Source organism: Rhinoderma darwinii, chromosome 1 (assembly GCF_050947455.1).
Source record: "Rhinoderma darwinii isolate aRhiDar2 chromosome 1, aRhiDar2.hap1, whole genome shotgun sequence".
Lineage (NCBI taxonomy): Eukaryota > Metazoa > Chordata > Amphibia > Anura > Rhinodermatidae > Rhinoderma > Rhinoderma darwinii.
The window spans coordinates 661570107-661593026 of NC_134687.1; the positions used below are offsets into that span (position 1 = coordinate 661570107).

The window sequence follows — 22920 nt, forward strand, 5'->3', positions numbered from 1 at the left end:
AGTCTTATCTGATGCTAATTAGCAGCTCAGATTACAGTGTCCAGAGACTCTTTGCTGGAGGGAAGGGGGAGAATCATCCAGGCACAGAGACCAGTGCGCACAGTGTCTTCCATGCGCTCTAATGCTAGAGAACTGTGTAGTGTATAGAGGCAGAGAGACCTTCCTGACGTCACGATGGGGGCGTGAACATCTGACGTGAGGATGGGGCCACCACCCACCCGTACTCATAGGCAGCAGACTCTGTACACTGATACATTCAAACGGTGTACAGATTTCTTCTAGCAACGGGAGAAATACAAGAAATAAAATGTGGTAGAAAAGTGTCAGAGTGGCCATTTATAACACAAAAGGGATCCAAATGAATTATTAAAGTATATTACAAAATATATTTATACTACACATGCTGCTAGAAAATACAAAGTTGATCGAACGTTTAGTTACGCTTTAATGTCTTAATTTTTGCCTATGACTGGGAGTTGTAGTCCTCTCCTCCCTGCGGTGTCCTCTGATATATCATAATAAAAGCCTGGGCATGCTGAAAGTTGTAGTCCTCTCCTCTTATACCTCCTCCCTGTTGTGTCCTCTGATATATCATAACAGCCTGGACATGCTGGGACTTTTAGTCCTCTCTTCTTCTACCTCCTCCCTGTAATGTCCTCTGATATATCATAACAGCCTGGACATGCTGGGACTTTTAGTCCTCTCCTCTTCTACCTCCTCCCTGTAATGTCCTCTGATATATCATAACAGCCTGGACATGCTGGGACTTTTAGTCCTCTCCTCTTCTACCTCCTCCCTGTAATGTCCTCTGATATATCATAACAGCCTGGACATGCTGGGACTTTTAGTCCTCTCCTCTTCTACCTCCTCCCTGTAATGTCCCCTGATATCACATAATGCTATAATAAAGAATATCCACCCAATACGGAAAATAAAATACTACATTCTTTATTAAGACACAAAACAGTTGTAAATACCATTTAAATAGCAGCCATAAAACCAAAATGTACCTAAAATAAAACAAAAAGAGGACAGTGCATAATCGTAAGGCAGGACATATATGGCGGTAACATAGGTCAAGATCACTCAATATAATGACTCTTCAAACACAAAACGGAGCCTTTAAGACAAAATGGATTCCAAATATCCAAGATGAAGTCCACACAGAATGTACTTATTTAACCCCTTTAATGACCAGCCTATTTTAGACCTTAATGACCAAGCTATTTTTTACGTTTTTCCATCGTCGCATTCCAAGAGCAATAATTATTTTTTTTTGCGTGGACATAGCAGTATAAGGTCTTGTTTTTTGCTGGACAAATTTTATTTTTTAATAGCACCATTTTGAGGTACATATTATTTCTTGATTAACTTTTCTTGGGGGGGGGGGAATAGAAATAAAATCAGACATTTCACCACTCTTTTTCGCGTCCTAAATCTATGCCGTTTTACCGTGTGGTATAAATAACACAATAACTTTATTCAGCGGGTTGTTACGATTGCAACGATATCAAATTTGTATAGTTTTTTTGTATGTTTTACTATTTTTATACAGCAAAAACGCTTTTCTTCCATATTTAAAGAGCTATAACATTTTTTATTGTTCCGCTGATGCAGATGTATGAGGTCTTTTTTTTTTTTGCGGAAAGACTTGTAGTTTTTATTGGTAACATTTTGGAGTAGATGCGACTTTTTATCAAATTTTTTTAATATCAGGATTCACAGAAAACAGCAATTTTTCCGTAATTTTTTATTAATTTTTTACGGTGTTCACCGTGCGGGTTAAGTAATGTAATAGCTTTATGGACGGGGTCGTTATGGACGCGGTGATATCAAATGTGTGTAACTTTTTTAATAGTAAAGCAGTTTGTAAGGGGAAAAAGCGGGTTTTTCATTTTTTTTTTTAATTGACTTTATTAAACTTTTTTTTACTAGTCCCACTAGGGGACTTTAATATGCGATCCTCCGATCGCTATTGTAATACACTTCAATACTTTTGTATTGCAGTGTATTACTGCCTGGCCGTTTAAAACGGTCAGGCATCTGCTAGGACATGCCTCCGGCATGACCTAGCAGGCATTCGCTACAGGCAGACCTGGGGGCCTTTATTAGGCCCCCGGCTGCCATCGGAGACACAGGACCTCGGCGATCTTATCGCCAGGTGTCAGTGGGATGAGAGGGAGCTCCCTCCTTCTCTCCAAAAATTACTCTCAAGATGGGCGAACGGGCGAGATCGATACTTATATTGATCTCACCTGTTAAAATAGGGACGCCCCCAGCCCTCAGCTACGCCTGGCAGGTGAGAGCAGGGAGATTTGACAGCTCCCTGCTCTGTTTAATTTATTCTGATGCAGCGCCGTAAAAAGGCTTATGCATGAGAATAAAGCCCTTTAGTGGCCGCCGTGAAAAAGGCGTATTGGCGGTCACTAACGGGTTAAACATCAGTTAATCACTTTCACGTACACTTAATTATAAGAACGCAGTAACAGATGATTTTGGTTTCCTTAGACTTAATTCTTCTTTTTCTTTTCTAGTGAAATAATGAGAAGCAGATCAGCTAGGGCAATCCTACCCCTGACGAATAGGTCCGTTCAGTCCCTGAAATGCGTTGGAGCTTTATTGTCCATGCTGATACCCCAGGCTACTATCTGTTACATTACAGTTTAGTTTTTGAGCACTAACTACACCAGTCAGGGTGCCACTATAGTACAGGCAATCCTCCATTACTTTAATAAAATGTAGACACAATAAAGAACCAGGATGTGGTGCCAACTCCTGAGCATGAGAATAGCCCAACCAATCCTCAACAACCATCTGCCCAAGTGGCGAGTTTTCTGGTATCTTAGCGGAGTATCTTCCCTATCTCTAAATTTTAGACGTACTAGCTTGCTTACCTACTGCATGAAATACTTAGTGAGTAAAGTTGTGTGGACTGTAGGACTTTGATAAGGTGAATTATCCCTTTATCCTGGTCCATGGTGTATCACTGTCCCCTGGATGAGCAATCCCTAGAATCTTATTTCTCACATTCCAAACAAGAATATGGCTTCATGTAAATTCTCTAAGTTTAAAAAACGTATTTCCTTGTAAAATATATTCCACATATAGAGCATCAAAACAGCTTCTCCCCTGTGTGACTTCTCTGATGATCCTTAAGTTTGCATTTAGTAATAAAACATTTCCCACATTCTGAACATGAATATGGCTTCTCTCCTGTGTGAATTCTCAAATGTGTAACAAGACTTGCTTTATCTGTAAAACATTTCCCACATTCTGAACATGAATACGGCTTCTCTCCTGTGTGACTTCTCTCATGTATAACAAGACGTGATTTATCTGTAAAACATTTCCCACATTCTGAACATGAATATGGCTTCTCTCCTGTGTGACTTCTCTCATGTCTAACAAGATGTGATCTATATGTAAAACATTTCCCACATTCTGAACATGAATACGGCTTCTCTCCTGTGTGACTTCTCTCATGTATAACAAGACGTGATTTATCTGTAAAACATTTCCCACATTCTGAACATGAATACGGCTTCTCTCCTGTGTGACTTCTCTCATGTACAACAAGACGTGATTTATATTCAAAATATTTCCCACATTCTGGACATGAATATGGCTTCTCTCCTGTGTGACTTCTCTCATGTACAACAAGACATGATTTATATGTAAAATATTTCCCACATTCTGGACATGAATATGGCTTCTCCCCTGTGTGAATTCGCATATGCATAGCAAGACCTGATCTTTGTGTAAAACATTTCCCACATTCTGAACATGAATATGGCTTCTCTCCTGTGTGAATTCTCTCATGTACAACAAGTCTTACTTTATCTGTAAAACATTTCCCACATTCTGGACACGAATACAGCTTCTCTCCTGTGTGAATTCTCTCATGTACAGCAAGATTTGATTTACGTGTAAAACATTTCCCACATTCTGAACATGAATATAGCTTCTCTCCTGTGTGCCTACTCTCATGTACAGCAAGATGTGATTTTTGTGTAAAACCTCTCCCACATTCTGAACATGAATACGGCTTCTCTCCTGTGTGACTTCTCTCATGTATAGCAAGATGTGATTTAGCTTTAAAGGATTTCCTACATTCTGAACATGAATACGGTTTCTCTCCTGTGTGACTTCTCTCATGTACAGCAAGATGTGATTTCGATTTAAAGGATTTCCTACATTCTGAACATGAATACGGTTTCTTCCCGGTGTGACTTCTCTGATGTACAGCAAGATGTGATTTATGTGTAAAACATTCCCCACATTCTGAACATGAATACGGCCTCTCCCCTGTGTGACTTCTCTCATGTACAGTAAGATCAAATTTTCGTGTAAAACATTTCTCACATTCTGAACATGAATACGGCTTCTCTCCTGTGTGAATTCTCCAATGTCTAACAAGACCTGATTTATACTTAAAACATGTGCCACATTCTGAACATGAATACGGCTTCTCCCCTGTGAGAATTCTCTGTGTTAAAAGACCTGAGATTTTTGTGCATTGTTGACCACATTGAAACCTTTTACCGCCTTTCTGAGCTGTACTTGTGGTAGCAATCTGTGATTGGTCAGGAGAAGGTTCCTCATGATTAGGGGAAATATATGATAGATCTGTACTGTGAAGTCCTGGATTTACATTAAGGGTAATGAGGTTTTCTCCTGAAGACTGCTGCATATCTTTATCTTCTACTTTATGATTTATGGATAGCATGAAGTTTCCCTCAGTCTTCTTACTGGAGTTTTCTGTTAGGATTAGGATGAATATAATTAGCTTTTTTTAACCCACAAAGCAGACAAAATTTATAACATTCATTTCAGACAAACACAAATGCAGTTTTGACGGAGTTTTTTTATTTTTATTTCTTAAATTAAAGCCAGAAGTGGATCAAGCAGGAAGGAGAAGTATACGTAATTGGTTTTGATTCTACTCCTGGCTTTGGCTTAAAGAAAAAACTGATTACAAAATAAAATATATAGATGGACTTCCGATGGCGGGACATCCAGGATGGCCGCGTTTCAACTTGGCTCCTGCTCCACGCTGCAGCTCCTAGTCTCTGGACCAAGCATCATAGGCTTTTGAGACCTGAGACACGACTACACCCCGGAGACAGCCTTACTCTGCTGCGGGAGCTCATTATCTATTGCCGAATTCGGCCCAACAGGTGAGTGTGAGATCGCTCTTAGAGGCGGCGGTGCCATTACCCGCCAGGCCGCGGGATCTAGGGCCTAATTCCCTGACACGCTACAAGAGAGGTGACACAAACGACCACCGGAGAAAGGGCGGAAAGAGATGAGGGTCCCTTCCAGCACGGCTCCCTTCAGTGTAGTGGGATGATTTGCAGTGCTTGACCGCTGACGACTTCTCACACATTCCCGCAAGACCGACCGGGACACCTCACTGGTATCGGACACTACATCACCGCCTGGATACAGAGAAGTTCTCTGCACTGCTACCCTACTTGCCTCACTGCATGACAACATATCAATGTGGTTTGCTTATCTATGTGACTTGAGGAGAATAACGTTCCTTAAAAACTACTGTTCCCTGCGTGTGAACTGGAAACTTTTAGATATGAAATACAACTTACTGCAGAAACTGCACAGTGTCTGACGCCATGTAGTGGCTGATTTGTAGATTTCTCTACATCCCTGTAACTTTGAATCTCTTGACGCTGAAGTGCACTATACTCTTATGTGCGGACTGACATCCATTGACGGTTTATACTGAGAATACTTTTATATGCACAGGATACTCTACTATCTCTGGTAATCACTACCGACTGGATCATCGCATTCACTTTTACGACACAGATATTGGGAAAACTGCCCTCCTCTGTTACATCTTCTAACTAGATGACCGCAACTAGAGGGCGCCTATTCTTCAAATGAGGCAATAGAAATATGTACATGGGGACTGTGCTCTTTATGTAACCTATTTTGCATTTATAACTCTGCCTCTCCCTTGCATTTGAAACGGTCCGCTGGGACCTTGCTATGGACAGAAATCTTACTACAAAATCGTCTGGCAGACAGCTGCGAGCTGACTAAAGATCAGGGACAGAAAAATGCATATACAAAAGCTGCAGGCCAAATACAAGGCCACTTCCAAAACATCCAATACTAAAAGTAAAGTTTCACCTGATGAGGTATCCAATACGGCTGATCTTTTTTCAGGAGATGACATCACTCCTCCAAACCGCTCTCCTAGTTCTAGTCCTCTGGGACTTTTTAATAGGGATGATCTTCAAGCAGTCTTGGTGGCTGACAAAGTATCACAACTATTGATCCCATTGTTTGACAAACGTCTCGAAGTGCTCCATACCTCAATAAATTTTGCGCTATCTCAAATTACTAACAATGCGCATAGAATAGTGGAATTGGAAACTCGGGTGCAAGGGATGGAACAAACTATTGCCCACCTTGAAACCACTCTACAACACAGCCAAACATTGGAGGTGGCACTCCGAGACCAGGTGGAAGACATGGAAAACCAACATCGTCGAAACAATCTGCGCTTTGTTGGCATCCCAGAGGGTGTAGGAGGGGAACATCTTTTCGACTGACTAAGGAACTGCCAGCGGCTCTGAAATTGGAGACACTGAGTGACCCTCTAACAATTGAAAGAGCGTTTGGAATTGGCCCTCTGGATGCCAACAGGGGAAACGGAAATAGCAGACCACGTTAGGTTATTGCAAAAATATCTAAATTTATGGGTAAAAGAGAATTCTGAGGGCATATAGACAGCAAAGGGAGTTGCGGATTCAGGGTAACCGAATCTTAAGTTTCCAAGATTTTTCAGCCGCAGTATCGCAAAAGAGGAAGACTTTTGTACCCATCTGTAAAGTGCTAGCAGAGAACACGAAATTTCAACTACTATACCCGGCCAAGCGGAGAATAAAAGATGGAACAAGATCACTAACCTTTGACAATCCTTTGGATGCCAGGCGACACCTTCACATGGAAGATGGCTGAGAATATCAAATCATAATTAGGGGAGAGACAGTCCCCACTTTAGCACATTCCTTTAAAAACTTGTTGAATTGCAGATGTACTATGTACTAAACTATATATGAGATTGGATCATATTAAATGCTAGAGCTCAGTACAAATCGTACGGTGCCAACCAGTAAGTGTAAACTATTATAATGCGAAAAGGGGAAAGGGACAAAGGGAACTGGGAAAGGGGCAAGGAGAAAGGGAAATTGAGGGGAAACCACTGGTAAACTGGCACTCGGCTCAGCGATGTATAAAAATATCAAAAATGTATTATCAGTAAGTTAAGAAACAGAGGGTAGCGATAAGTGCGACCCTGTATCAATTTAAACAATCAAACACAAAATACATACAATAGACAAACAAAAATAGACACCACAGGCCCGGCCGGGTCACTAGTACACATGAATTATCAATAATAATCAAGGATTATAACATCAAGATCAAGTGTTGCAGTATGGTAAGCTAGTAATAGACCCGTTCAGTAATGGGCAGTGTGCAGATCATGCGTTTAATAGACCCGTTTAGTAATGGGCAATGTGCAGATCATGCGTTTAGCGATTGTAATTAATGTGTGGAACATATTCAATGTGTCAGGTGTGGATACAAAAATGGGTGTAACGTCTTGATGCACTACATGAGTGCATCCACATATATAACCTATGGATCCCACTGTAAGGATACAATGAAAGGGATGTAAACAATATGTGTAACCTATAGAACTCGCTGTAGGAAATTACAATGAAAAATTGCAATAAATTGCATCAACATAGCATGCAGATTTTAGCCAACAAGATTTGTTCAACAGCCCATGTCAAATAATATACTTATCGCCAATAGTTATGGCTTCTGAAGTGGAGGTTGAGATGTTGTCATTAAATTCCATATGTGCTGTGGATCTGTCAGATTGCAAGCTTTGGTGCTTTTCCAGAGATCATGTTGTGGCCGGCATCCAGGCCAGAAATACGCAGGAGCCCAAAAGGCAATAGTGGTTTTTGAAAAGAAACAGTTATTGTTCAAATGAAGAGAGTTCCTTGATGAACCATATATCATATGGGTTAATAGGCAAGTAAACTAGGACGAAACGTATGTATATTAACCACGTCTCTGTGGTCGTCAAGCTCTTGAGTCATCAGGCTCTCATCGGCATGAAGGTTATACGTTTAAAACGTGTATGCAGCAAGCGGTTCCACAGGTGAGTCCACAGATCAATCCACACAATGCTCGGCATTTGACGTCACAGAAAGAGGTGCGTACGCTGACGCGTTACGTCACCACTTGACTTTCCCAGAGCTCTGAGGAAGTTACGTGGTGACGAAACGTGTCACCACATGAGCAGTGTGTGGATTGATCTGTGGACTTTAAGGAACAACTGGGTTCCTGCGATCCTTGGAGGATCACAAACTTAAACTCACGGAAATACAGATGCCATTCTGCGGTACACAACAAATTTTCATATTGGTTATTTTTTTATATCCACTACACTCTTTACACACCATCTCGTATCCCGAATTAACCCAATACCAATTTCGGATCATGCACCTATACATATGTCTTTTCGGATAGCTATACCTTAACAGAGAACTATGTTCTGAAGGTTCGCATCGTACCTGGTAAATTCAGAGGACTTTAAATACTATTTAAAGATACAATGGACTAACTACCTGGATGATAATATGGAACACCTAGAAGATGCACCTTTGCTCTGGGCAACGGCAAAAGTCGTAATCCGAGGTCACATAATTGGCTACATAGCACATAGGAAAAAATACAACGGGAACAATTCAACAAACTACATACATCTTTGCGGTCAGCCCAATCAATATATGCTCAGGACCCGACCCCTCAAGCTCAACAAATATAACAGCTAAACATCTTCTAGAAACTTTTGGACAAGTGAACCCACAATGGCAGGTCAAACACACACAGAATAGATTCTATAGATGGGGAAATAAGGCAGGATCTTTACTAGCCACTATGGCAAAGTGAATTAAACCATACAAACCCATCCAGACACTGCGTAATCCTCAAACAGAGAGCTTAACCTGTAAACCGGACAAAATAGGGAAAATCTTCCAGGACTACTTTCAAGATTTATATCGAGCTGCCCCAGCGGACCCTTTAAAAATTTGATCTTTCCTTCACACTTTACAGGTGCCCACCCAGAGGAACAGCAAAATATGTTCGATTCTGTTATACAAAAGGAGGAAGTTTGTGATGTAATTAAAGCATCTGTAAATGGTAAAACACCAGGGTCGGATGGATTCTCGGCTGAATTTTATAAAATGCTGTCTCCAGAAATAATTCCAACTTTAACTAACCTATATAATTCCGCTTATACACAGACAGTTCTGTCAGACTACTTTACGGACTCCAGAATTATTCTCTTGCCAAAACTAAACAAAGATCCGATTGACCCACAGTCTTATAGACCCATATCACTGCCGAACAGCGATTATAAATTCTTATCTAAAATTCTAGCCAAAAGATTACAGCTCATTGTACCACAAATACTTAGTCCAACACAGACAAGCTTCAGTTAGGGAAGCCAGTGCATAAAGAATATTCATGCGGCAGTAGCGGCCACAGTGATAGCTCAAAATCAACATAGCCAGGTAACTATGCTCATGAGTCTAGACTCGGAGAAAGCGTTTGATAAGGTGGAATGGCCTTTCTTGACTGAGGCCCTAACACAGCGCAAATTCGGTGCTACTTTTATGAACTACATAGCGCTCCTACAAACTGACACTAGGACTACAAATCACGGTTAACGGACATAACACACCTCATGTAGATATGTTTAGAGGGGCATGACTAGGATGCCCACTTTCTCCCCTACTTTTTAATTTGTCGATAGATCCTTTATTACATCATTTACAGATCTCCCCAGCATTTCAGGGCATAAAAAAAAGACGAGGTAGAACTCAAATTAGCAGCGTTTGCGGATGACATACTCCTGATCTCCAATCCCAAACAAGCCATACCTCATATATTGAGGATCCTGTCCACCATTTGAAGCCTTTCGGGCTACACTCTCAACATTGATAAAACTGAGGCACTTTTGCTTAGGGGACTGTCACGACCTTTATGGTCATCTGCATATCCGTTTAGGTGGCAAGCTTTCTCGCTGAAATCTCCGTCCATACATACAAACTTTGGAGGGGACTCTGAAGATATGGGGATCTCTGGCCCTTTCATAACTGGAAAGAGCATACTTCTTAAAAATGACCGAATTACCCAGACTTTTATATCTATTTCATACGTTCCCAATTTATCCCACGCCAGGGGGACAAAAAAAAGTCTACATTTCTTATACCGTAATTTTATTGGGGGGGGGGGGCAAGGATAGCGTACAAACTGTTACAACAACCTAAACTCAACAGAGGGATAGCTTTCACTAATATCAGAATATATAATCTGGCATCCTTACTTCGGGTGATAAGGGATTGGATAAATAACAAATCACATTTTTCAGACTCCAAGTTAGAACAAGACCTCCTCCCATATTGTGCACTACCCACCATGCTTCATTTACAGCATCAAATGCTGCCGGAAGGAGTGAAAGATAATCCTCTCTTGCTTTCTACATGGAAAGGGTGGAACAAAATCAGATGCATATTGGAAGTTTCCCCTTTGATCTCACCTTATCTAACCTTAGTCAAGAATCCCAACTTCCAGGATGATGGGTCTCATGCAATATTTCGACACTGGTAAAGGGCGGGTATCAAAAACATATATTTCTTACTTCATGTTGCCGAAAAGAGGATGTATACAAGAATAGAGCTTCTGCGGAAATATCCAGATATCTTATTCCCACAATTCATGTATTTTCAGGCGAAAAATTATATTAACACTTTATTACATAAACTAACCGATAGAGATTGGAACCCCACTATTCATGCGAAATTCAATAAACTCACAACTGTTAAGGGGGCGATATCACGAAACTATCAAGCTCTACACATACTAATAAATTATGCAGAGGCGGCAGTTTCTCTTTCCAAGTGGGTACTGGATTATTCAACTCTTACTTATGGAAATGTTCTGTTGGCAAAAGAACAAGCTCATAAATATTTACCGTCTGCTAGGTATTTGGAAATGAGAATGAAGATATGTCACAGAGCGTATCTCACTCCCACAATGGGTTATTTGATGGGCATATACAATAGTCCTGTTTTAAATGTAGTGGGACTGATGCAAATCTGTACCACTGCTTGTGGCCATGCCCTGTAATGAAATCATTTGGGGATAGACTAAAAACTTTTACTTTAACACACCGGACTAACTTCGTTCCTAATGATGCCTTGTGGCCTATTTTTGGATGCTTGGACAAAGGAAGTTATAACTATACACTGGGAGCAGGTAAATTATTGCACATGATAGCTGTAATGGCAGGAAGGAGGTGATGGAAGTGAGCCCTAATCTACCCACCGCTCTGTCCCTACCTACTTGCAACGACCCGCCCTAGGCGACGGGGTACAACTGGGCGGCGGTCCCTACGCTGTCTAAGTGCACGGGAGAACAAACAGGGAACACGCAAGGGAAGGGGCAGTAGCCACGGAACGCCGCGAAGAAACGCCACGGTGAATGAGAATGCAGGACCAGGATGAAGAGTATACCAAAGTGGGCGCGGAGAAGGAAGCAAGCCAGGGACAAAGCAAAGCAGGGTAAGCGGAACTGCAGCAAGGCAGAAGCACGGCAGGAGCAGGCTGGAGCAAGCAGCAGTGAGGCCAGGAATCCAGAAGAATTACAAGCACTGAGGAAGAGAACAGGGCAGGTAATAAAAGGACAGGGGGCGGAGCTAACTCCGACTGACCAGGCCACGATAGGCTCTCCCACTCCTGAGCCTGCCACCCTGGTTGGTGGGAGATGGTGTCAGTCGAACAGGTCTGGCCTCAGGTGTGGATTGATTAATCCCAGGAGTATACCTAGACGTAGTAGCTGGCAGATCCCTAACAATAGCAGCAGCAGGTGTAAAATCTATTTTACAAACATGGTTACAAAAACAAGCACCGCCATTCCAATTGTTTTTGGATAAATTTCCTTTTTTGTTTAAAATGGATTGGACGGAGACTTCGATATGCAAGACAGCGCTCAGACTCCTTTTTTGGCACATGGGGTTGTATCTCTGTACTTCCGCACCGGATCAGGGAAGCTATACAAAATAATTTCCAGAACACTGTATGGTACCAGGAAAGGGTATTGATGGGGTCTCCGCCGATATCATAACAACAATATTATGAAATGTGAGTACTGGACATGCTCACCGATAGGCGGAATCGCACGATTCACTCTAAAACACTTTGGCACATTTTTTTACCTATACATGTCGCAAGGGAATAGGGTACTTAGTCCTCATTGGGTGGCTATATCTGGTGGAACGTGGGAAGCATGGCTGGCTTTGAGTTCCTCTTAGGAACTCCTACTTATACTTATTTAAAGCACTATTTGATACTTGACTTGGTGTTATTTTATTGTTTTCTTTACTATATGATTTATTGTACTGATAGTGGCGATGTTCATTCCTATTTAATAACTTAGTAGACGCCTCTAAATACTTGAAGTTTGTACGCAAGATCAGCAACAAATTCTAATATAACATCGCTCCTAGATACAGTGGTGTTATCGCTTTGTTGTTTTTGTTCAACTGTAAAAAAGATATTTATTGTGCAAATAGCAATAAAAACATTTTGGAAAAATAATGTATATATCGATGATAAAGTACAGGTTTCTGGTCTATTCCTAGTCAGCGCTTTTATTACATAAACCTTGACTTAATAAAACAAATAAATGTGAGCGCCACCTTACCTGGCAATCAAGCCTTTCTCCTACCAACACATTTGATCCTTCAATACCAATTAGAAATCACTTTAATACTACAGCTTAAAGCAACCCTCCAGTTCCAGGACAATGTATTTAATATGATAGTGTATATGGTGTAACATTACCTGGTGCCCTTCAGTTGTGCCCCTCTCACGTGGATTTTCCGTTTTAGGGTTTCCTCTGTGCTGTTCCATAATGACTTCAGCACTTCTTTGACTATGAGACACTCCCACTGTTCTCGAATTGGCCAGAGCAGCTCACGTGAGCAGTTCTGTCCAATACTTGAACAGATAGAGTATGTTCGACAGTCTGAGAAGCGCTATGACTTCTTTGAGAGAACACAGAGGGGACCCTAAAACAGTGTATCCCCGGCAGAGGGGCACAACTGAACAGCACCAGGCAATATTACACCATGTATCCCATCACACTTATAATTTTGTCCTGAGACCAGGGGGGGGGGGGGGGGGGGGGGGGTTTAATATATTTGCTGAAAATCTAACCTTACACACAGTCTTCATTTAACAGGATCATTTTAGAGATTCATGGACATGAAAATTAGATAATAATGGCTGCAGTCACCAGATGTCCATTTTCTAGAACACATTAAGTATGTAGCAAATGTCATGATCTGTGGGTACGTGTACCCACTATGCCGCACCGCCGTAGCGTGGAGGCAGCTGGTCAAATAACAGAGTACCCAAAATATACAAACTTCAGCACAAGGGTACCTGAATAATCTGGACAGTCGCAGTAGCTAGGCACAGATGGAACTTTAGACGGCAGAGAATGTCACACAAGGCGGAGGATATCAGGCTAGGCCATACGTGGTGTACGACAGCAGACTTGACCGATGACAGAACACGACTCCAACACGACTTAGGGCTCAGGAACCAACACAGCACAGTAACAGGCAGTAGGTCATGGGAACAGGATAACACAGAGGGACCATTTGCAAAGACTAACATGGGAATTACAAAACAATGCTCAGGCAGGGAGTGAAAGGGGAGGGCACCTTTTATAGTGCGGAGGGCACCTTTTATAGTACAGAGAGATTAGGGCTGATTAATAATAAAATTCATGTGCGCGCACTTGCTCTTTAAAGCCGGGCATGAGCGTGCGCGTGCACCCTACGGGACACAGCCGAACAGAGCGGAAGTGAGTGCTGGCGTCTCCTAGGAAGATCCATGGCCGCAGCCGCTGAGGGGTGAGTAGGAACGGCGGTTCGCGGCCGTGTACACTACAGTATGCCACCTCTTACTCCCTCTTTTCTTGGGACCAGAGCGAGAGAGAAATTTCTTAATGAGGGTAGGGGCATTAGGGCTCTCCTCTGGCTCCAAGGACCTCTCCTCAGAACCAAACCTTCTCCAGTCTACCAAATAGAAAGTCCTTCCTCTTACCCTCTTGCAGTCCAGGATCTCCCTCACCTAAAAAAACACCACAGATGAACCGCTGGGAGCAACTGCGGGACTGGGAGTCTTACTGTAGTGGCTCAAGACAACCTGTTTCAGGAGGGACACATGAAAAGTTTTGGGGATTCCGTGGGTAGGAGGCTGCCGAAGCTTACAGGAGACAGGGTTTATCTGTTGTAGTATTTCAAAGGGTCCGAGGAACCTGGAAGAAAACTTGTACGAAGGCATCTTCAGACGGATATTCTGTGAGGACAACCAGACTTTGGTACCTGGAAGATACAGAGGCGGCTCTCTCCTTTTAATATCCGTTTTTCGCTTCATGCGATCAACTGCTAGCAGAATAGAGGACCGGGTCTGTTGCCAGATTTGCAGAAAGTCCCCAAATGCAGAGTCCGCAGCAGGTACCTGAGATGTAGCCAAGACAGGAAGAGGGATTCTAAAATGTTCACCGTACACAATGTAGAACGGTGTGGAACTGGTGGACTCACTTGTGCGAGTGTTGCATGAGAACTCACACTGTACCCAGTCATCATGCTGCATGGAGATGAAGTGGCAGAGATAATTCTCCATGATCTGGTTAATCCTCTCGACTTGACAATTGGACTGGGGATGGTAGGCTGAGGAAAAGTACAATGTCACATCCAGGAGTTTACAGAGAGCTCTTCAGAATTTCGAGGTGAACTGAACCCCTCGATCAGACCATATGTGAGAGGCAAGCCATGCAGGCGGAAGATGTGCTGAATGAAGAGAGATTAGCTAGTCAAAGAGCAGTAGATAGGCCAGTCAGCGGAACAAAATGAGCCATCTTGGAGAACCGATCCACCACCACATTGCATCACACTGATGGAGGAAGGTCAGTGATAAAGTCCATTGCAATATGCTGCGAGGGGGCGTTGGGCACAGGCAGAGGTTGGAGCAGACCGGCAGGCTTGGAGTGAGAAACCTTGTTAGAAGCACACACAGTGGAGGAAGACAGATTGTCCACAACATCCTTGGGCAGTGTGGGCCACCAGAAATGACGAGTTGTCAGGTCTAGAGTCTTATGAACACCCGCGTGTCCAGCCAGTTTGGAGCAGTGTCCCCAGCGAAGGATTATCCTCCTTTCTGCCAGCCCCACAAAAGTCCTCCCCGGCGGGATGTCTCTAATTTGAAGAGGATTAGTTGTAATAATGCAGGATGGGTCTATGATACATTGCAGGAACTCCATAATGTCCTTTGTTTCAAACTACCTGGATAGGGAATGGACCCTCACATTTTTGTCAGCAGGACATTAGGGAAGCACAAACTGGCTTGACGGGGATTTAGCCATTAAGCCGATTGGAGATAAGGGAGGTTCTTGTGGTCAGTGGATATCAAGATGGGATGAGCTGCGCCCTCTAGCAGATGTCTCCACTCTTCCAGAGCCAATTTGATGGCCAATAACGCCCGAACCCCAATAGAGTGATTGCGCTCAGTGGAGGAAAAAATTATTGAATAATAGCCACACACCACTGCCTTTAAATTGAAGCTTCTCTGGAACAGAACTGCACCAACAGAGTAAGCGTCCACCTCCAGCAAAAACTGTCAAGAGACGTCAGGATGATGGATAATTGAGGCGGAGGTAAAAGCACTCCTGAGGCTATTAAATGCAGATTCTGCCTCTCGAGTCCACACCCTTCTTGGTAAGGGTAGAGAGACTGGAGCCGTCAGTGATGAGAAGTTTGGGATAAACTGCCGGTAGAAGTTGGCAAATCCCGAAAAATGCTATATGGATCACAGGCAATGAGGACGTGGCCATTCCAGGACGGACTTTACCTTCTCAGGGTCCATCTTGAGACCTTGATCCGAAATGATGTAGCCCAGGAAGGGCAGAGAATTATTTACAAAGACACTCTTCTCCAGCTTGCCATACAGACGGTTCTCCCTTAATCACAGTAGAAGTTGACGAACATGCCTTCGATGAGTCGTGGGATCTGGAGAGAAAATCAAAATATCATCGAGAGAGACCACAACACAGACATAGAGATCTCGGAAGAAATCAAGATATCCTAATTCCTGGAAGCCCGCCTTACATAAACCGAACGGCATCACCAGGTATACGTAGTGCCCGTCTCGAGTGCTTAATTCCGCTTTCCACACGTCACCTGGACTGATTCGGATCAAATAGTAAGCCCCACGCAAGTTTAGTTACGAAAAAATCCTGGCTCCTTGTATACGGTCAAACAGTTTGGATATTAGTGCCAATGGGTATTTGTTCTTGACCGTTATCTGGTTGAGACCACTGTAGTCAATGCAGGGTCAAAGAGATCCGCCTTTCCTCTTAACTAAAATGAACCCGGCCCCGGCCGGAGAGGACGACATTCATATGGAACCCTTCTCCAGATTCTCCTTGATGTAGGCTGACATGGATTGAGTCTCTGGCAAGGAGAGATGATATACCCATACACGTGGAGAAGCATTTGGAAACAGTTCAATTAGACAGTCGTAAGACCGGTGTGGGGGGAAGCTTCTCAGCCTCCTTTTTGCTAAAGACATCTGCAAATCGAGAAAAATAAGTAGGTAATCCCGCTAATGACTGAGGCCGAGGAGGCTGGACGGGGTGGATGTGAAAAAGGCAACGCTGGAGACATTTGGGACCCATAAAGAACTTCTCCTGAACTCCAATCCAGGACAGGAGCATGCAGCCGGAGCCAAGGCAGGCCCAGTAGAAGCGGATTGACGGCAAGAAAAGGAAGTTCAATCAGTTCAGTATGAAGGACTCCAACTTGGAGCTTCAGCGGCTTGGTTTCAGACACGATTGGATCAGGCAGACAAAGACCATTCACCGAGGCAACAGCCAAAGACGGCTCCAGTGGAACAGTGGGCAACTGGAGATGATCCACTAGGTCTTGCTGGATAAAGTTTGCCGCGGATCCGGAGTCCAGATAGGCGGAAACCCGGAGTGTCTTCTCGCCGTACACTATTGTCACAGGAATGGTTAGTTTGGAAGAGAATTTATTATTTAGTGCCATTCCGCCTAGAGTTGTCTCTCCAACCATTCCTAGGCACTGGAGTTTCTTTGGCTTCTGGGGACACAAATGCACAACACGGCCTCTGAGGCCGCAATAGAGACAAAAGGTCTAAAGTGTGTCTGCATGGTTTCTCCAGAGTAGAAAATTTGACCCGGTCCACCTGCATAGGCTCCTCTGGTGGAACAACTGATGAGGACAGCAGGGATTGCTTGAAACTAGGAGCTAGCCCAGGAAATCCTCTCTCCCGGCGAACCTCTTGGGAACGCTCCCGGATCCTCATGTCAACCCGGGTGGCTAGTAGAATGAGATTGTCCAGGGTAGGTGGCAGATTGCGAGCGGCAAGCTCGTCTTTAATCCCAGAAGACAGTTTCTGCCAGAATGTAGCCACCAAGGCCTCGTTGTTCCAGGTTAGTTCTGCCACCGGCGTACGGAACTGAATGGCATACTTGCCCACAGAGATGTCTCCCTGGTGTAGGGTCAGCAGCAGAAGGAACTCTCCCAGATTCTTCAAATATAGAACTGAGTCTGTAAAAAACACTGCAAGTCACGAGTCTCTGGTCCCGGATATTCCCAAAGAGGGTCCGCCCTTGTCAGGGCCTTGCCAGTATGGAGAGAGATTATGAAGGCGATCCCTGCGTCATTAGAGGGGAAGGCCTTTGTATGTAGTCTGAAGTGGATCTGGCACTGGTTCAGAAATCCCCTGCAGGACCTCGTGTCTCCATCATAGCGAGGAGGTAGCGGCAGGGAGCATCGGGGTCGGCACTGGTACTGACAGAAGGTGTAACAGGAGGAACAGCAGGAATAGTTACATAGTTCGTACGGTTGAAAAAAGACATGTCCATCAAGTTCAACCAAGGGATGGGAAAAGGGAAGTAACAAATTTCTACCCATAAGAGCTTATATTTTTTTGTTCTAGGATATTATCGAAGCCTTTTTTAAGTCCATGAAGGCTTGTTGTCTCTGCAGGTTGAACCTTTTTTTCTCCAGATGGAGGGAGTGCCCCCTTGTTTTTTTAGGGGGTTTTACATTGAATAGAATTTTACCATATTTTTTGTATGTGCCATTCATATATTTATATAAATTAATCATGTCCCCCATTAGTCGTCTTTTTTCAAGGCTAAATAGGTTTAGTTCTTTTAATCTTTCCTCATAACTTAGATTCGCCATGCCCCTTATTAGCTTCGTTGCTCTTCTTTGTATTTTTCGAACTCCAGGGCATCCTTTCTATGAACTGGAGCCCAGAACTGAACTGCATATTCTAGATAAGGCCTCACTAATGCTTTGTAAAGTGGTAATATTACATCCCTGTCCCATAAGTCCATGCCTCTTTTAATGCACGACAATATCTTGCTGGCCCTTGAAGCAGCTGATTGACATTGCATGCTGTTATTTAGTTTACGATTTACAAGTACACCCAGATCCTTCTCAACAAGTGACTCCCCCAGTGTAGCTCCTCCTAAGACATATGATGCATGCAGGTGCATAACTTTACATTTATCTACATTAAACCTCATTTGCCAAGTGGACGCCCAAACACTTCGTTTGTTTAAATCTGCCTGCAATTCACAAACATCTTCCATAGACTGAACTATATTACATAGCTTGGTGTCATCTGCAAAAATAGAAATGGTGCTATTAAACCCATCCTCTATCTCATTAATAAATAAGTTGAATAATAATGGTCCCAGCACGGAACCCTGGGGTACACCACTCATAACCGAGGACCATTCACAACAGGAATCATTGACCACAACTCTCTGGATACGGTCCTTGAGCCAATTCTCATTCCAATTACAAACTATACTTTCTAAACCTATAGTCCCCCATTAGACGTCTACGGGGGACAGTGCGGTGATGACTCCAGCTTGCGCATCCGGCAGATGTGCAATGGCATTCACCAACAGGAAAAGTTGCTCTTGTTCCGATTCCGATGTCTGCCTGCATGGCTTGTGACGTCGTCAACGTCTTTGGTTGACCAGTGGGGTCAATGGCCTGAGCGTACTGTCACAATCTGTGGGCAGGTGGACCCACTAGGCCACACCGCCGTAGCGGGGAGTCAGCTGGCCAAATAATAGAGTACCCAATAAATACAAAGTCCAGCACAAGGGTACCTGCATAGTCGCAGTCACAGTACCTAAGCACAGATGGAACTTTAGACGGCAGTGGATGCCACATGTGACGGAGGATATCAGGTGTGGCAGATGACAGCAGATGTGACTGATGACAGAACACGACTCCAACACTCGATAGGGCTCAGGAACCAACACAGTACAGGATACAGAAACAGGCAGTAGGGCACGGAAAAACTTGGGAACAGGATAACAATGAGGGACCACGTGCAAAGACTAACATGGGAATTACAAACAATGGTCAGGCAGGGAGTGAAAGGGGAGGGCCTGTTTTATAGTCCAGAACGTTTAGGGTTGATCAATAATAAAATTTATGTGCGCGCGCACCCTACCGGACACAGCCGAACAGAGAGGAAGAGAGTGTTGGACTTCTTTTAGGAAGGAGATGCCAGCCAGCACTCACAGATCCATAGCCGTGGCCCCCGTGGGGTGACTAGGAATGGCGGTCCGCGGCCGTGGACGCTGAATAGACAGAGTGGGGTTATCAATCACAATCTGTAATAAAGGTTTCCAGTACATTGTTGAATCCATTCCACTAAAAGCCTGCTTTACACGGCCGTGTTCGTACCGTATGTCGGATGGATTTCCCGGACCAAACACAGTTCAGGGAGCCGGACTTCTACCATCATAGTTATTATATAATATTAGGAGTCACTGTGCCGTGCTGCAATTTTGTCTTTAGTACGGTAGTCCCGTGGAGAGACAGTGACTCATAGTATCATGCATCATTTTGCTGCTAGGAGTCTGGCTCCCTGAACTGTATTTGGTCAGGGAAATAAAGCCAACATACAGTCCGAACACAGCCGTCAGAAGCAGGCCTCAGAATTGAGACTGTTCTAAGAGGAAAGAGGTTTCTATCTAGCACTGAATAGGTGGACCTAGTGCAGTGCCCTCTGAGAGCAGGTGATTAACCGGCCCGATTAACCCCTTAGATGCCAAGGTCAATAGCAATAACGGAATGTAAGAGTTTTTTAGCCGACTGGCACCCCTGCGAGCCGATCATGTGGGTGCCAATGGTTGGTATGGCAACTGGAGGCCTAACAATGGCCTCCTTGTTTGCTAAGTCCGGAAGCCTGTTAGGACCTGCCTCTGGCAGGTCCTAATTGACTTGCTGACAGTGTCACACTAACAGCTCTAATACATTGCACTATGTAGGTAGTGTAATTTATTAGTATAGTGATCAGTGTTGCAGGCCTTCAAGTCCCTTAGTGAAACAGTTAATAAAAATGTTGTATAATAAAAAAGTATCAAAGTTAAAAACCCAAATTTTTTTCCCATAATAAGCCTTTTATAATTGTAAAAAAAACAAAAACGAACAATACATAAATTGGTATCGTAGCATCCGTAAGGACACAAACTATAAAACTATTATGTAATTTATCCCACACGGTGAACGCACAAGAAAAAATATATAAAAAAATAACACCAGAATCGCTGTTTGTAAGTCACATCTCCTCCTAAAAAATGGAATAAAGAGTGATGAAAAACTCATATTTACCCCAAAATAGAAACAATATAATCACATTCCATCCTGCAAAAAATAAAAACAAAAAAAAAAACGTCCTGACAGCTTTGTCGACGCAAAAATATTTTTTTTGTTATAGATCTTAGACTATGGCAAATGGTTTTATGTTGTTTTTTTTTTTCTTTAAAGTGATTTTATTGTGCAAAAGCTGTAATACTAAAAAAACTAAAATGTTATAGATTTGGTATCGCCGTAATCGTATCGACCCCGCAGAATAAAGTTAACATGTAATTTATGGCAATTAACAAGAAATGTCTCACAGGTATATTAGTTAGGCTAGATGTCACCCACGCAGTGGTGTTGAGACACCTCCAAAAATATCACTAGAAACTAGCGAAACTCCAAAATTACATAAGAAACAAGAGAAAACGGAGTCGTAAGCCAAAAGTACACAAAAAATATATATAATTTTATTATTACATCAAACACACAAAGTATTAAAAACACAACGAGGTATTAAAACTGAAGAGTAAGCCAGCGGATCAATCAAAAAACACCTCCACATAGGTATGCTGAAGATACTATCTAAAGAGTGGTTCTGTTTGGCTGAAAGTAAATAGGGGAAGGGAAAACGCACCGCTGTCCCATACAGACAATGCTGAATAACTGCAACAGCATGTGCGTGGTCCCATCACCAAAAGACACATATAAGATAGTCACAATAAGATAGCGTCTAACTCAGCTTAATGCATGGTCTTGGATACCGGACAGGGAATAAACGTAACCCAAAGTAACCCGATATAACAAAAGGACCAAGGTCCGCAAAACAGACACCAGTACATAAGGAATGGCAGCTTACCCATGGAGGGCTTAGAAGAGGATCCGCCTAGTGTTCAGAGGACACTAGGCGGATCCTCTTACTTCTAAGCCCTCCATGGGTAAGCTGCAATTCCTTATGTACTGGTGTCTGTTTTGCGGACCTTGGTCCTTTTGTTATATCGGGTTACTTTGGGTTACGTTTATTCCCTGTCCGGTATCCAAGACCATGCATTAAGCTGAGTTAGACGCTATCTTATTGTGACTATCTTATATGTGTCTTTTGGTGATGGGACCACGCACATGCTGTTGCAGTTATTCAGCATTGTCTGTATGGGACAGCGGTGCGTTTTCCCTTCCCCTATTTACTTTCAGCCAAACAGAACCACTCTTTAGATAGTATCTTCAGCATACCTATGTGGAGGTGTTTTTTGATTGATCCGCTGGCTTACTCTTCAGTTTTAATACCTCGTTGTGTTTTTAATACTTTGTGTGTTTGATGTAATAATAAAATTATATATATTTTTTGTGTACTTTTGGCTTACGACTCCGTTTTCTCTTGTTTCTTATGTAATTTATGGCGTACGGTGAATGCTGAAAAAATAATACTTTACATTTTCTAAAAAGAATTACATAATTGTGTAACACTCATGGCCGCGGACCATCAGGATTACTCACCTCCTGACGGCCGCAGCCATGGATCAGTGAGCAATGGCCCGTATCTCCTCCACAGGAGACACCAACGCTCACTTCCATTTCACTCTGCTGTGTCCCGTGGGGTGCTCTTAAAGGGCCAGCGCGCGCACCTGAATCTGTTACCAAATTAGCCCATGATCCTGGACTGTAAGAAGGGCCCTACCCCTTTTCCTGCATTGCCTGAGCATTGTTGTTATTTACCTATGTTCGTCTCTGCAAATGGTCCCTTAAGTGCTAAACAGTTCTCAGTGTTCCCGTTCCTGCTTCCTGTATCCCGTGCTATCCTGGTCCAAGTGCCGTCTAGAGTTGGAGTCGTGTTGTGCTGAGTACTACGCCTGTCTTGCCATACTACGCCTAGTGTCGGCCTGCTGCCAAGGTCCCACCGAGCCTATCTTTGCTACTGTCAGAACTTACCACAGGTACACCTATTCGAACTATAGACTTTGACTTGTATCCTGTTGGCCAGCTGCCATACCGTCAAGGCCCGCGTGACAATACGCTTAGGCCATGGAGTCCGCTGGTCAGCCTAAGACTATGTCGATGTCTTAAGCGAAGCAGGCCGATTTGGGAGACCTGCGTCCACG

At 43.3% G+C, this 22920-nt stretch overlaps 1 protein-coding gene across 1 annotated transcript in view; it reads right to left on the reverse strand.

The window, feature by feature from the left end:
• Positions 1-927: 927 nt before the first annotated feature.
• LOC142708733 (uncharacterized) overlaps positions 928-22920 on the reverse strand; it is a 37256-nt gene continuing 15263 nt past the window's right edge. The window contains exon 4 of the mRNA XM_075848431.1: positions 928-4758. Coding sequence (XP_075704546.1) covers positions 3113-4758 — 1646 coding nt within the window. The 3' untranslated portion in view covers positions 928-3112. The remainder of the gene's footprint in view (positions 4759-22920) is intronic.